The following is a 15,540-nucleotide window of genomic DNA, read 5'->3' on the forward strand; positions in this document are numbered from 1 at the left end:
AGTGAGAAATATCGGACACGTCCGGTATGATATCGGACACGTCCGGTATGAACGAGCAGTTTCTCGGGAAAAATTAAATCAAGCCATAACTTGATCAAATCAACTCCAAATGACTTGAAATTTTGCACAAGAGTTCACAAGCGAGTAGAAAGGCAACCTCTAAAAGATCATAGCCCGAGACAAACTCTAACTCCGTGAATCGAAGGAATTGAAGAAAACCCCCAAGAAATAGGTCAAGAACTAAAATTGCCCGGATCTGCGATCTCGTGAGGAATTAGTGGATTTCCTTCGGTGGAAAGCTTCTACTCATGTCACTGATCGATCCAAGGCAACAAGAACGAACCAAAACCGTCACAAATCGAAGAAACGAGAGGGGAAACAAGAAGGGACAAAAGGAGCTCGTGAAGAACACCAAAATCACATCAAGAACACAACTAAATCATGAATCCCGGAGGACATACGGTGGTTACGGCCACCGATTCCTTCAAAACCAAGTCACAATTTGAGTTGTGGACCTCTCTCATACATGGAAGCAAACTAGAGGAAGAAACCCTAAAGGAGAAAATGAAAACTGGAGGAGGTAAGGAAGATGGGGGCTCCCTCATCCTATTTAACAGGGCTATTACACATTCCCAGTTTTGCCCCTGGATACAAATGAGTTGAACCGCTAAGCCCAAGGGCGTTGTTGTTCAACCCGGTGTAATCTTGATCCGACGGCCACCGCGCCTTCTCACCGGTAGCTTCGCCTCGACGCGAACTCCCCGATGCCGCCACGTGCCGTCCGTCCCTCCTCGGAACCTCCGCCCGGGTTTTGAGGCCCAAACCCGTAAACCGTCCATCCGATGGTTTTGAGGCCCAAACCATCAAACCGTCCGCGAGTAGCGTACTCCATACGCGTCCCCCGCCATCCGACGCGTGTCACCGCCGTCCTCGACCGGCCGGCCCGCCAAGTCCTCCTGAGCCTCGCTCGACTCACGTGTCCGCCGTCTTGACCCGGTCAACACCGTCACTCCATGTCTTCTTGCACTTGTCGATGTCCCAAGTGTCAGCCACCATGGCTAGTCACCCGGCCTCTGGGTCCCTCGGTCCAAGCCTCACGTCCGTCCTTCACCGCTCCCGGTCCGTCGGCACGGCACGTCCTCCTTGACCTTCACCTCGCCGTCGACCACCACATCCGAGCTCCACACCTGCACAACACAAGCCAAAAGACATGTCGCACACATAGCTTTCGCCATGGTAGGGTTAGTCACCACTCAACCTACTTCGTGGATCACATTGACAATCACTCATCACAAAACGAACACACAAGGGTACTTGTCAACCTTGTGTTCGCAGTCATAAAAAATGGCAAAACCTCTCGTATCGCCAAGGAACAGAGATTTATTCTTGGAATGACAAAACTACTGCAATATTAATAATACAGTGTCACGTTGTTGCCAGGCAGGGACTGGTGGAAATTCTACATTAAAATGAGGTCAATAGAGACAAACTACTGCAATATTAATAATACAGTGTCACATTGTTGCCAGGCAGAGAAAATTTAAAAACAGGATCTTAGTTCTGAAGAAAATCCATGTCATCAACATATCATAGAGCGGGTTTCACTTCATCTTGGACATGGACTTATCCTTGGAAAGACAAGGTCTCATGCATGCTGGGAAGGGGAGACCTGAAATTTTGTATAGCATGTTAATTAGCACAACAGAGATAGCATAAACTCTAAGGTTCTACCGATATTAGGCTATTTAATAAGTTAAAATTGTATTTAAAAATCAATGGCAATCAATTAATTATGGTACACACACTGATAGTTTTGTTTGGTCTTTTGGTTTTGTAGAATCTAGCTAGTTCGGACTGTAAAGGAGTGTCATTGCAGGTGAAGAAAATGAAACTAAATCCAGACATTGAGTCACCTTATTTGATGATGTTCAGAGTGTAATAATCCATGAAATTATTTTTTCTTATTACATAACACGACACAATGAAACTGTAATGATGTCTCAATTGTTCACACCTGGTCAAAAATTGGTACACGTTTCCCATTGAGTTTATCAACAATATCCGCTATGGAAGGCCTCTTGTTCCAATCAGCCTCCACACACTTCAGTCCAATTATAATGCATGCTTTTACTTGCTGAAGGCCATTTGGATCCAGTAATGGGTGCTTGTACATTATTTGCTCATCTGTCTTCCAATTTTGATGTATCTACAGAGTTGGATTTATTCCTTAGTGATAATGTATTAGCTGAATGCAGGGAAAGATTCCAAAAACAGAAGTTTCAAAATTCAAGTCATCAAGTAGTAGTGCTATCTTACATTGTCGACAAACTGTCTTGCAGATCTGTCTTCAGAAGCTGAAGAGTTCCTCTCTCTGGTCGTAATCTCAAGAATAATCATGCCCAGACTGTATATGTCAGACATGGTGGAGATTTCACCTCTGTATAGATATTCCGGAGCTATGTACCCACTGCAATAGTTTATCAAAGAATCAAATGGCGTTTACTTGTAGTAAATAGAATGAATATATAATCATATATTTCACAGTTGTTTCTGCTTACTTATGTCCCTTAACATTGACTGTATACATCCGGGTCTGCTCTTCTCCAAAGAGTCTCTAGAGTCCAAAATCGGCAATCTTTGGCACCCAATTATCATCCAACCATAGGCCTGTTCGCTTGGAGGAATTTAGAGGAATCTGGATAAATCTGTGAGAGAGTGAACAGTGATTTTCAGCCTCAAACAGTGAAATCCGGCTGGATTCTTCACCATCCGAACGGCCCCCATATCGAGTTAGGCACAAGATTCATATGAATAACTGGCCCACCAACCAATTCCTTGTGAAGGAAATGTAAACCCTGGCAGATCCCCTTAACTATCTTGAACCGTGTGTCCCAGTTTATTGATGTAGTGGCTGTTAAATAAGTAAGAAATAAACAAAGAGAAGTACTAGTAGTAAGTTATAAGTATTCCAAAATAGTATTGTCCAAAAGTCTAAATTGCTTACATTGGTGGCAACAAAACAAATATCGGAAACAAGAATCATAATAACTCTTTTGACACTTGTTTTTATCTTTCAAGTATGCATGAATAGTAGAGAGAGGAGATGTGTGTTGGATAGTGCATTGCATACCATAAACATATTTGTCAAGACTCAACTTTGGTAGATATTTGTAGCAAAGACAGCTTTCGATGACGTCCACAATCACATATCTTCCATTATGCTGAACGACTTTCTTCTGCGACTCATGGCAGTAGTGAACCAGCTCTACAATATTTTCGTGTTTAAGTGCCCATAAGATTTGTAACCTCAGTTTCAAATGTTATGCCAGCCGGCACTGGTGCGTTTTCAGCAAGCCTCTTCACAGCAATCATGCGGCCCCCTTCTGGAAGAACACCCTGTTTAACTTTAACCTCTGTCAGTGAAACGGTTTTGTATGTAAGAATCCGATGTGTAAATGTTAGTGTCCACACGCACCTGATAAAACTGTTCCAAAAACAGATTGACCAAGTACTCGGTCAACAGAGAAATCCTTGGTAATTTCCTTCATAAAGGTCACCGGTAGGTTTGTTGGTAATGTACTCGCAAGACTCGGCTGGCTCTGCAGGTTCGCCATTTCTGATGACCTTGAAGGAGGCAAGGAGCTACTAGGAGCCCGTTTGGCCGGGCTCCGAGGGGCTCCGGCTCCTCTGACTCATTCCCTGTTCATCTCCTGTAGCAACACTGTTCACCAGAGCTGTTTTTCTCTCCTCCTTTCCTCTCTCACTGACAACGCCGGAGCCGGAGAAGCTCGTTTTTTTTCTCCTCCGGCTCTAGCTCCTGCGCGCTACAATTGCGCTGCAGTGTGGGAGCCAGAGCCGGCGGGAGCCCGGCCAAACGCGCCCTAGATCTGAACTGCCACAAATCGAGGCTTCTTCTACTGTATCCAAACTGTCAGCCGGACTCTCTCCGGCGTGCTCTCAAACTCACAGTGAATTCAAGAACAGAGGAACACAGGAAGTTTTTTTTTGTGCCAAGCACGAAACTGTGTCGACGTTTTTTGTAGTAAGGTGCTCCTACGTATATACATGAGCTTCTAACTGCAACATAGAAAAAGAAGGAGAGGCCGAGCTAGCCTCAGCTCTCCGCCATGCACGCCATGCCCCCCATGGCCCGATCTGTGCGCGCCATCCCACGCACTAGGCCACGCAGCGCAAGCAGCGGCATGCAACGCCACGACGCGTCCCAAACGCCACGCCGTGGCCCCATTACAACGACACGCTCGGGAGGATATGATCGTCCAGGCCGAGCTCAACGCTATGTCTAACTGAATGCAAAAGGAAATAAAACTGAACTGAACGCAGGATTACATTGACGCTTACATTTCACCCCCTAATCCTGACGTTCCTTGCTGATCTTGACGATGCCAAGCTTCTCACGGAGTTCACAGAACCGGTCTCGTGCCAGCGGCTTCGTCAGAATGTCAGCAATCTGCTCCTCAGTGCAGACGTGTTCAATGTCCAGTTTCCCGTCTCCAACACACTCCCGAATGAAATGAAACCTCATATCTATGTGTTTACTACGTTCATGGAAGACGGGATTCTTACTGAGGGCAATGGCCGATTGGCTGTCCATCTTGAGGATAAAGGCTGTGCGCTCCTCGCTTTTCAGCTCGGCAAGCAGCTGCGACAGCCAAACACCTTGGCAGGCCGCCGTCGTCCCTGCAATATACTCAGCTTCGCAAGAGGATAAGGCGATGACCTTCTGCTTCTGTGACTGCCAAGTCACTGGGCAGGAGCCGTAGAAGAACAGGACGCCACTAGTGCTCTTCCTTGTATCAATGTCGCCGCCCATGTCAGCGTCGCTGTAACCCAACAGCTTCAGCTCCTGGCCACCGTGCTTGTAGTGGCAGCCGTAGTCGAGTGTCCCTGCGATGTACTGCAAGATCCGCTTCACTGCGTTGAGGTGCTCGACGGTGGGGTGCTCCATGAAGCAGCTGACGTAGCCGACGGCGAAGGAGATGTCCGGCCTTGTGTGCACCAAGTAGCGAAGGCAGCCGACCAGGCCCCTGTACTTAGTTGCGTCCACCGGAGCCGCAGTACTCGCCTTTGACAGCTTGAGGCGATGCTCCATCGGAGTGTGGCACGGGTTGTAGCTTCCCATACCGGCGCGCTCCAGGATCTTGCGCGCATATGCTGATTGCAGCAGCTTGATCCCATCGCGCCCCTGCTGCACCTCAATTCCCAGGTAAAAACAGAGTAAGCCAAGGTCGCTCATTTTGAACCAGGAGGACATCTGCTGCTTGAACTTGGTGATCTCGGTGGCGTCGTTCCCAGTAATGATGAGATCATCTACGTAGACCCCAACCAGCAATCGAGAAGCACCCTTGCCACGGGCGTACACCGCGTGCTCCGACGTGCTGTGGCTGAAGCCGAGCGCCACCAGCGTTTCGTGGAGTTTGGCGTTCCACGCGCGCGGCGCTTGACGGAGGCCGTAGAGCGCCTTGTCCAAGCGCAGCACCTTGTTCTCGTGCCCGACAACGGTGAAGCCGGGAGGTTGCCTGACGTAGACCTCTTCGACTAGCTCCCCGTTCAGGAACGCGGACTTTACGTCCATATGGTGCACCGGCCACCCCTCCTGGGCAGCTAGCGCAAGGAGCAGCCGGACAGACTCGATGCGGGCGACAGGCGCGAAGACCTCGTCGAAATCCACCCCGAGCTGCTGGACATAGCCCTTCGCCACAAGGCGGGCCTTGTGCTTGATGACGTCGCCGGCAGCATCCTTCTTCACCTTGTAAACCCACTTCAAGCCTATGGGTCGATGCCCAGGCGGAAGGGGTACCAGGCGCCAGGTCTTGTTGCTCTCGATGGAGTCCATCTCCTCCATCATGGCTCGGCGCCAACACGCGTGCTTCTCAGCCTCTGCAAAAGAGGCAAGCTCCTCCTCCATCTACAAATGAAGCTCTGCAGCCACCTGGCGCGTGGCGAAGCCCGGTGGAGTCACTGCCCCGATGACGTTGTCGATGGTGCGGTACCTCGGCTCGACGTCGTTGGCGTCGGCGTCCAAGTACTCCTCCGCCTGCTTACAGGCGGATGAGGAACAGGATGCCTCCATTATTGCTGCAAAGAATTATATATATATAAAGAAGCAGAGAGCAGGCGGACCAACCGCATTAACAAAGACAAGTTTGTGGTGGAAATTGTTTGCACCACAAAGTTACACGCAACTATTGGAAATATACAAATTTGAAAGATAAAATATCGCAAACATGTCAATTCACTACCGGCGATAAGGGAATTAGAAAGATTTAGAGGGGCCAAAATAGCGTCACAATTCGGCCATGTTAAAGACTGATTTAGGTTTAGGTCCAAAAGCAAAGTTTGTTGTACTCAACTCAAACTACAACTTCTATTAAAGGTCAAACTTCATATCTAGAAAAGAAACTATAGTTTTACCCTGGTCAAAATAGCATCATGAAAAAAGAAGTTAACTATTGATCCAACACTTAGAAGCATTTTTAGGCTAGTTCATAAACGTAAACCCTAGATCATTTTTTATCTTAAGTATTTCTAGACTGTTTTAAGTGATCAAACAATAAGTCACTGTAAAAAATCTAGAGTTAGCCACATTTCTTAATATCCAAGTCATGGTAAAAATTAAAATTTATCAATTTTCATAGCTCGGCGCCGTAGTAATTGGCGCCAAGCTCATGCCATGTTCGCGCCACGCAAGCAGCCACGTCAACGACACGCAGAAAATGACCCTGGACCTCGGCACCAAAGCAATTGGCACCGAGACGTGTAAGCTCGGCGTCAATTGTCACGACGCCGAGGTCAGGATCTATTTTTTGAAAGGATACTGCCAGGGACGTATTTGTGAAAATCTTTCAAAAAAGGGCTGTAAAACAAAAAATTCGGGAGTATCTACTCCCTAGTGGTTAGACAAATTCTGCCAGAAACATAATTAGACGGACGGTCGGGTCGGGTGCCAACTTAATCTCACCAACGATCCATTGAGTCATAACTGTTGAACTAGGTGTTGCAAATTAGCTGTTGAACTTGTGTACTCTGTACATGTTTTCTTTCTTTGGAAGTTTATAAAATTCAGTTGGGCCCTCCCATCTTGTTTGGTCAAAAAAATGTTGTTCACATAACATGAGAAAAACCAAATAAAAATTATGCACAAACAATTTTTTTAACAGGTCATGCATGCAGATTTGTGACACAAGAAAAATACAGACACAAATTAAGGAGCTCCTAAAAAGTGACACGACATGAGGAACACATTACTCAAAAGTACACAATTGGTAACTGATACAGTTATTTTGTCCATGATACCATATAGAGCAAATCGCCATGGGTCTGCAACATAGTTTTCACTTGCATATATAGTATGCAGGAGTTCATCATTCAGGGAGCATGCCTTCCGTTGAGCTTGTCAACAATTTCAACTATAGAAGGTCTCTTGTTCTGATCAACATCCACGCATTTTAGCCCGATTTCGATGCATGTTCTTACTTCCTGGAGGCTGCCTGCATCTAGTAGTGCTGAGTGCTTGGATGCAATGTGCTCATCTGTCCACGTTTCACGCACCTACAGAGTTAAGAGGTGTGAGCTTAAGTGACAACATTAAGCAAGTAAAAAAAATGTTTTCCAGTCTTGGTCTTGCCTTATCTACAAAGTCCCTCGCTGACATGTCTTGTTTGCCTGAAAAATTCTTCTCACCTGTTGTGATCTCCATGATTACCACACCTAAGCTATATATATCGGACCGGGTTGATATTCTGGAGCCATATACCCTCTGGGAAGCGTGAATGTCAAACGAAACAATAAGGATCATAGGACAATGCAATTTGATTTGATTTATTATTTAGAATAAAAAATAATGGAATTTATTGGGCTTACTTTTTTCTCACAACATTTATTGTGTTTATTCGGGTTTGCTCTTCACCGAAGAGTCTTGACAGGCCGAAATCCGTGATTTTCGGTACCATGTTTTCATCCAACAATATGTTGCTAGGCTGAAGATCCAAATGAACAATTGGCCTATCCATTTCCTTATGCAGGTAACGTAAGCCCTGGCAGATGCCCTTGATTATCTCGAAGCATGTCTTCCAATCAGGTCTAAAAGATGCATCTGAAGAATGAAAACATGGGTCATGTATTTACATACATCTCAGAAAATTAATGACAAAACAAATATATGCATGTTGGATAGCGGCATAGCGCGCGCGTTCTTATTGCATACCGAAAATATACTTGCCAAGGTTTCCGTTAGGCACATATTCATAGTAGAGCATGCTCTCAACCACGTCTACAATGATGTATCTTCCACTGTCCTCGATCACTTTCTTCTGCGGTTCGTGGCAGTAGCCGAGTAACCTCACTATATTCGGATGCTGCATGGCCATAAGATTCCCAACCCCAATCGTGAACTGCTTCTCAGGTGCCACCGGCGCATTATCTTAAAGCTTTTTCACAGCAATCTTCTCCCCATCTTGCAGAATGCCCTGTTACTTTGACCTCTTATTAGACACTGTGATCGGTGTGCGCTTATTGGACAATATTCTAAAACTGGATAACATTATTGTTGAGCATAGTGGTATGGTACCTCATAAACAGTTCCAAATGCACCTTCACCAAGCTTTCGAGCATCAGAGAACCCTTCCCACAGTGATTTCTTTCAGAAACTGTGCTGGTGGGTTAGTCGGCAAGGTGTTCAGAAGACTCCACTTGCTGGCTATTCCTGACGGTTTGACGCAGCTGCAGATCAGAGCTAGTTAAACAAGATTTATTGCAACTTCAACTCCAGCAAAAATATGGCAATTGTTCATGAACATAGTACATATATATAGACGAGCATAACACAACACAGATTTTTGCACAAACTGGAATGTTGTGAAACCAAACGAAAGTAAGCAGCTTGTCAGAAGCACTGACCTAGCTAGAGCAGAGAACTTGAGGGATCCAAGCTGGGGAGATCGAGATCTAAGAACCAGGTGTACGGACTTTGGTTCCTGGCAGGATGAAGCGGCAGCTGCTGCGGTTTTAAGATTATTATATATATATAATCCAGCCTGATGGGATCTGAATCGAAGACTATGAGAGGGAGTTGACTTCACTCTAGACCATGTGAGGCTGGTGAGCACGGTGTGGGATGTGACAATTTTCGAAGGCATGTCTGAGCAGTTGCGAGGAGGTTGAAATAAAATATTCCCTTCACCGCTCGTGCTTTTTTTGACAGGGTACAACTGGAACGCGCACAACTTACATACTCTACACTCACACCACACGCAAAAGAAGAGATTGGGAGGCATCACCTCCAGTGCGCAGGAAACGCGCAGTACCACCGAACGAGCACGCGTGCGTGTACCGTGAAAATTCTGGAAAATTTCCAGAAAAAGGTGCGATCATCAGGGTTTGAACCCTGGTAGGTAGCGTCCCACTGGACAGCCCTACCACTAGACCACAGGTCCATTCGCCCTTCACCCCTTGTGCTTCTACACGATTACACTGCGTTCCAAGAGCAACTGAGCAAGAGCGAAGTTGCTGACGCTGTTCGTCTAAACGGTGGTTTATTCTGTTTAAACACCATTTTAAAATCTCTTTCTTATTGTTTTATTCGTATTTTAAAAAAAAATTTATCATGTTCGTTCTTATTTGGAACTTCTCCTTGTTCTACTCATGTTTCGAGAGCCGCCTTTTTTCGAAATCTGCTTTCTTTTGAAACGTTTCCTTTTAGAAATTAGAAAACCTTTCTTTTGAAGTCTTGCTTTGAACAACTTTCTTCTCAAAATCCTCTTTTTGAAAACTAGCTATATACTTCTACCACTATGAGCCTTCCCGAAACCTAAGCTTCTTCGATCGATCCCCGACCAACTCTCCTACCCACCTATAACATAAAAAAGCCTAGCCTACCCTTGTTAAACCCCTCCTATGTTAGGGCCCCATAAAGCATGCCTACAACCTACTACAATGGAAAAGAGGGAAGAGAAACAAGATTCGTGTGAGTTCACTTTTTTAGTTGCAGACATCGTTGAACTATACCTGTCACTCTCATTAGGGTGGGTTTAGACATCTCATTGCTTGTCCACACCCAAACCCAAATCATCATATCCATCCCTCATCCTTCCTAAGAGCATCTCCTATCCTCTCCAACTCGCAAGTTTTCGTAGTCAAGAGGAACTTTAGTTGGATTGGGTTTCTTGTGGTGGAACCTGCCTACCCATTTTAAGGTTGCTATTTATTCTGTTAACTTGCTAGATCTATTATTTAGCAAGTAAACTATACTAAACTCTTGGAGATGCTCTAATATCATCCAGCCAAACGCCCAAACCTAAAAGGTAATGATGATCAAACTAATAGGATAGGGGTGTTTGGATTAGACTACCAATTGATCATCTTTGGGTACTAGTAAGTATACCCATATTCTACCCATTTCTAAATCCATATCCTAGTCATTTGATGATGTGGATGTGGGTACAAATATTGAATACCCATCAACTGCATACGTGGAACGATGAGTATGGTCACTCCTATGGCCCTAGGGGCGCTTGTAGCGTAGGATCAAGATTAAGACAAAAGAAAAGTAGTCTTTCTGCTACTAACCTAATTACCTAAAAGTTTGCCAAGAGTGGATTCAATGACATTAACCAAAGTTGGACATACTTGACTCACGACAAAATAAAAATATCAAACATTTAGAGATGAAGGGAGTATCTCTTTGAAACAAACAACTAGTAACAATACTAATAATGCAATATTATAAATTGGCATCAGAGCCTTTGCAACCGTACTGGTGCTCCAGCATAGCAAAAGTTCAATACAGAATAACATTACGGTGTCATACAAATACATCAAAATTTAGCAGGGATGAGATACAGGAGGCTATTGAGTATTTGAGTTGCATACACCTTCCAATTCAACAGAAAAATATAAGCTGATAAGAAAATATGGGCGGTTCACTTATAATACAATAGGGACTTTACTTTAGATGCAGTTCCACACAAAAAAGATTGGCAGTCTTTTCATGGAGCTAATGTGAGAAATAACTGGAACAAGGCAGGCTGACGCAGGTAACTACTTCCTTGAGGCAAAGGCGGAGAGCCATGTTTTGGCAGTAATTATTGTGAACATCTGCCTATGATTCAGCTGAAAAGTGAATGTGATGCTATACAATGTCACTAACTGAAGAAAACATGGAATTTGAAAAGGATGAAACACACATGAGCAGACGCAACTTATAAGATTACTGCTGAAGAAATAGTGATAATCCCCCTAGATGCGGATCTCTGGAACATGCTGCATCTTTTGTTTCATGCCCTTATTGTTCCATTGAGCTTTGAAGTACTCGTCGAGACCAAGCAACCAAAGCTTCTTAAGACGCTGACAGTTTTCAATTCCTTGAGGGACTGTAGCTAGGTTTGGTAGCGATGTAATGTACATAGCCTCAATGACTGGAAGTGAACCATGTCCAATGTCCAGAAAATACACATCATGCAAACCCATCAAAACAAGTGTCTTAAGGTGAGTGAAGGAGTCAGCAGGAACAACCAATTTGTGTGTACTGTTTATGTTGTTGAGTCTTAGATAGGACAGGTGCGGGGCATGTGATGCGAGGAACACCAATGGATCTTCTCCCCCAAGGTGACAATGGCTAAGAGCTAGATACTTAAGATTTTCCCCATGGTGCTCAAACATTGGGCACTTCAGTGTTCTGCCAGCCCAACAACCTCTGACAATCAACCTGTGGAGCTTTGTGGAAGTTGGTTTGAGATCCTCAAAAGAAAGTGGCTCGTTCCCATTAGTAGCAGAGAGAAGCAAGCTATCAAGAAGCGGCATCATTGACAAAACCTTACAAATCTTGCTACAATGGGCAGCACTTATGTTTTCAATCCACACGCTCCTTAGTTGCATCATATTCTCCAGCTGCTCAGCCAAGTAAATACTTGATTGCACTGTCTCAAGAGTTTGAAGTTCTTCCAGATTTGAAAGCCCTTTAGGTGCCTCCACTCCAACAAAGTACCGGAACTCTGACTGCTTCACGTCAGCATATCTGTCAGCAAGAATGTGCCTAAGCTTAGTGAGCTTCACAATCCCATGTGGCAGATTTCTAATATTGGTTGACTTGACATCAAGAGTCTGAAGATTGATGAGATTCTCTATAGATTCTGGCAGTACGCTTATTCCTGTATTTCTCAGACCAATGTAGCGTAGATTAAACAGATGACCAATTGATGAAGGTAATGTGGTGACTTCTGAGTCTTGCAATTCAAGGACAGTAAGGTATTTGGATTCAGATAATATTGAAGGTATAGACATCACAATGGTTTCACTTGCCATTAGCGTCCGCAGGCGTGGAAATTTCATCTTGGATGCATCATTTTTCATCTTCCTCCATCTAAATGCAGATAAGCGACGTACATCTCTATCCATTTGAATTACTGCACCAAAATCATTAACAATACCAAACATCTCTACTTTAGAGATTGTAAGGGCTAACTCTCTCAAGATATCATGCATTCTGCATGTACTCACCCCACCAAGTTCATCATTATCAACAACTTGCAACATGTTTCGATGGATCAGTTCCATGAGATAGCCCTCTGCAACTTCCTCTAGTGTACTGTTCCCTTTCTTTACTACAAACCCTTCAGCAATCCATAGTCGCACAAGCTTTTCCCTTGGCAAGGGATAATCTTCAGGGAACATGCTGCAGTATAGGAAGCAATTTCTAAGCTCTCCTGGCAAGTCATAGTAGCTCAGACTTAGAATTCCACGAACCTGTACATACTTCTCTAGTTCAGAGGGAAGTTGATCATATATCTGCTTCCAAACTGGCAGAATTAGCTTCCTTGTAGAAAGTAAGCTTCCTATAGATACAATTGCCAAAGGCAAGCCCGCACATTTCTTTGCAATATTAACAGCTAGCACCTGCATCTCTAATGGGCACTTGGCAACTGGCAGGGCCACACTTTTCTTTGCAATATGATTAGCTAGGTCCAGGAGTTCTGATGAGCTTTTTGCCATTGACAGGCCCTCACATTTCCTTTTAGCATCATTAGCTAGCTCCTGAAGCTCAGCTGGGCACTGCTCCAGCAAAAGGGCCTCAAATTTCTTAGCAACACCAGTAGCTAGATCATGAAGCTCTGCTGGACAGTTCACCAGAGATGATCCATTACATTTATTTGCAGTATCAGTAGCTAACTCGAGTACCTTTGATGGGCCCTCAGACTCGTCATTGTAAGGAAAAGCTTTGATGCAAAGTAGGCAAAGAGCGTCCTTCAGACCTAATGGACTAAGCTTGAGCTGATGATGCTTGGAAGCAAGAGCAGCCACATCCTCTTTCCTTGTTGTGATAACAATGCAACTTCCATTTTTAGAATCTTCAAACACATCTCGCATTGATTCATACACTTGGGGGTTCCATATGTCATCTAATACAACTAAATACTTCTTTGATCCAAACCCTGCCCTTAACTCTGTTTTAACCATGAGGATGTCCATGCTGTTAATGTCTTCTAATTTCCTCTTATCCATTACCTCGCTGTCACTGTCAGGTCTTCTCATCTCAAGTAGTAGCTTCCTCAGCAATGCCTCCACGCTATTGTATGTCTGTGAAATAGTAAGCCACAAAAGCACCTCAAAGTTATCCCTTTGCTTCTCGTATACATTTGCGATCAGGGTGGTCTTTCCTATTCCGCCCATACCACAAACTGATACCACTTTAAGATCTTGTGTATCTGACCTCAACCATTTCATTAGCTGCTTGCTGTTTTTCTCAATCCCCACAAGATCTTCGTCTTTCATAAATTGGGGCATACTGTACTGAGGGAATTGTAGTTCGCTGTTGTTGATTTGAGTTGGAAGAAGCTCATGAACAGGTCTCAACCATTGATCCTTCAGCATGGAAACATGCACAATTTCCTTCTCAATCTGAATTAGCTCATCAGATATTCCACTAAATACCGCAGTATAGTTTATTCCTTTGCTCAGTCTTTTCAGGAATTGGTCATTCTTGTATCGAAGATAATGGTACGAAAAGTTATCCATTACATCCTCAACACGGTAGGCCAACATTCGCACCTCTGAGATCCATCCCTTCAGGAGTTCGTCACTGAGATACAGCGCACCTGTCTTCCGTATGAAGAGATTCATCATCAAAAGTTGCCTTCGCACACGCTGCACTATGTTCGGTAGCTCTGTCAAATTAGAAAATTTGGTTGCCACAAAGGTTGCAGCTTCTCCTGCTAAATAGAAACCGATCTTTGAGAGAGCAAGAAGAGCTGCTTCAGCCATCCTGTTGAGAAAAACAGACAAGCATGTTTTAGATTACTATATGCAACCAAAAAAAAAGGAGGCAAGGCAGGTTCCATAGAGCATAACACATTCCATTTTTCCATAATGTGGAAACTCCAATTTTTTTCATAAATAGAAACGCCGTCTAGTTGGTTTTAAGGAATTAATTATAACTCTCATTTTTCTGTATTCAATATCACAGTGCATACATCTCTTTATGACTTTACCTACATTATAAAATGGGACATTATGCTATGGCTAAGTGCCTAAGTGTATGCCAAAACTTTAAAGATACTATCATAGTCATGAGACCATGTGCAGATGTTGTGATGCATAACCAAAACAATTTATGTCTCAAACTCATGGAACAATAAAAAGAAGCTCCTTTTATGCCCAATTTCATTAAAAACGCATCCTACCGTTCAATTTCAATTGAAACAAAAGGATATGGAGGCCCCCAACCTACATGTCTAGGAGATTTAAAATGTCCACAGTTGAACAATCAGATAATAGATGCTCCTTTTGGAAGTAGCAATTCTCGAGACATACTGATCGGCAAATTCCAATTGCCAATCTGTCGTCACGGCCGTGAGAAAAAAACAGTATCAGAGAACCAAGAATCCAAAATACGGCACGGCAGTGCAGCAATTCGTCGAGCAGGTCATATGCGCCGTGACCGACCTCTGACGCTAGGCCAAATCCCTTGGACGAACGGAGTATGAGGTCCTTCCAACTTCCAAGGAGGAGGCTGGAGGCGGAAAGGGACCCAAGAAGTCGGACGTGCTACGAAGAACAGCAACACAAGCTTCTACAAGAAAAGATGGAGTCACCTACTTGATGATGCGGCAACGAGGACCGCGATGGTGGCAGCTCTCCGGGCGCTCACTCTGGTCTCGTGCTCTGAAGCTCCTACCCTGCGGACTGCAGCGCAGGTTCGATGAGGAAATCTGCACAGAGATTCAAGGAACAAAGGTTTGGTGCGGATTCCCTTTGGATGCTTTCTCGGGAACTTCATTGCGAAGAAATGTGTGAGCATTGGTTAGAATAGATGCCGCTGTGTGCCTGTGTTGACTTGACTCAGCTTCCGCGCGTCAAGGTCTTCAAAAAATAATACTACTGTACTGTAGTAATTGTGAAGTCTATTTAACCCCATCACAAGATTAAGGCCCATCCATTAGCGGTCAATACTTAGCTAGCAAATAGTAGCGCATAGCTAACATTAGCTAATTAGCTATTAGCTGCTATTATATTAAACTAGTGAAATAG

At 44.4% G+C, this 15,540-nt stretch overlaps 1 protein-coding gene and 2 pseudogenes across 2 annotated transcripts; all 3 read right to left on the reverse strand.

Moving 5' to 3' along the window:
* Positions 1-1,380: 1,380 nt before the first annotated feature.
* LOC136479811 (cysteine-rich receptor-like protein kinase 44) lies at positions 1,381-3,614 on the reverse strand (annotated as a pseudogene).
* A 3,719-nt stretch (positions 3,615-7,333) lies between these two features.
* LOC136479812 (G-type lectin S-receptor-like serine/threonine-protein kinase SD1-13) lies at positions 7,334-9,390 on the reverse strand (annotated as a pseudogene).
* A 1,372-nt stretch (positions 9,391-10,762) lies between these two features.
* LOC136481857 (disease resistance protein RPM1-like) lies at positions 10,763-15,289 on the reverse strand. 2 transcript variants are annotated; one of them, XM_066479135.1, is made up of 3 exons: positions 15,109-15,289; positions 11,217-14,275; positions 10,763-11,127 (listed from the first exon to the last, which is right to left on the reverse strand). In XM_066479135.1, the coding sequence occupies exon 2, from the start codon at positions 14,272-14,274 to the stop codon at positions 11,254-11,256; it is 3,021 nt and encodes a 1,006-aa protein (XP_066335232.1). In that variant the 5' UTR covers position 14,275; positions 15,109-15,289; the 3' UTR covers positions 10,763-11,127; positions 11,217-11,253. The 2 variants fall into 2 exon arrangements, with proteins under 2 accessions (XP_066335232.1, XP_066335231.1); XM_066479134.1 differs by having other exon boundaries at positions 10,763-14,275.
* Positions 15,290-15,540: the final 251 nt, after the last annotated feature.

The sequence above is a fragment of the Miscanthus floridulus genome, chromosome 9 (genome assembly GCF_019320115.1).
Source record: "Miscanthus floridulus cultivar M001 chromosome 9, ASM1932011v1, whole genome shotgun sequence".
Taxonomy (NCBI): domain Eukaryota; kingdom Viridiplantae; phylum Streptophyta; class Magnoliopsida; order Poales; family Poaceae; genus Miscanthus; species Miscanthus floridulus.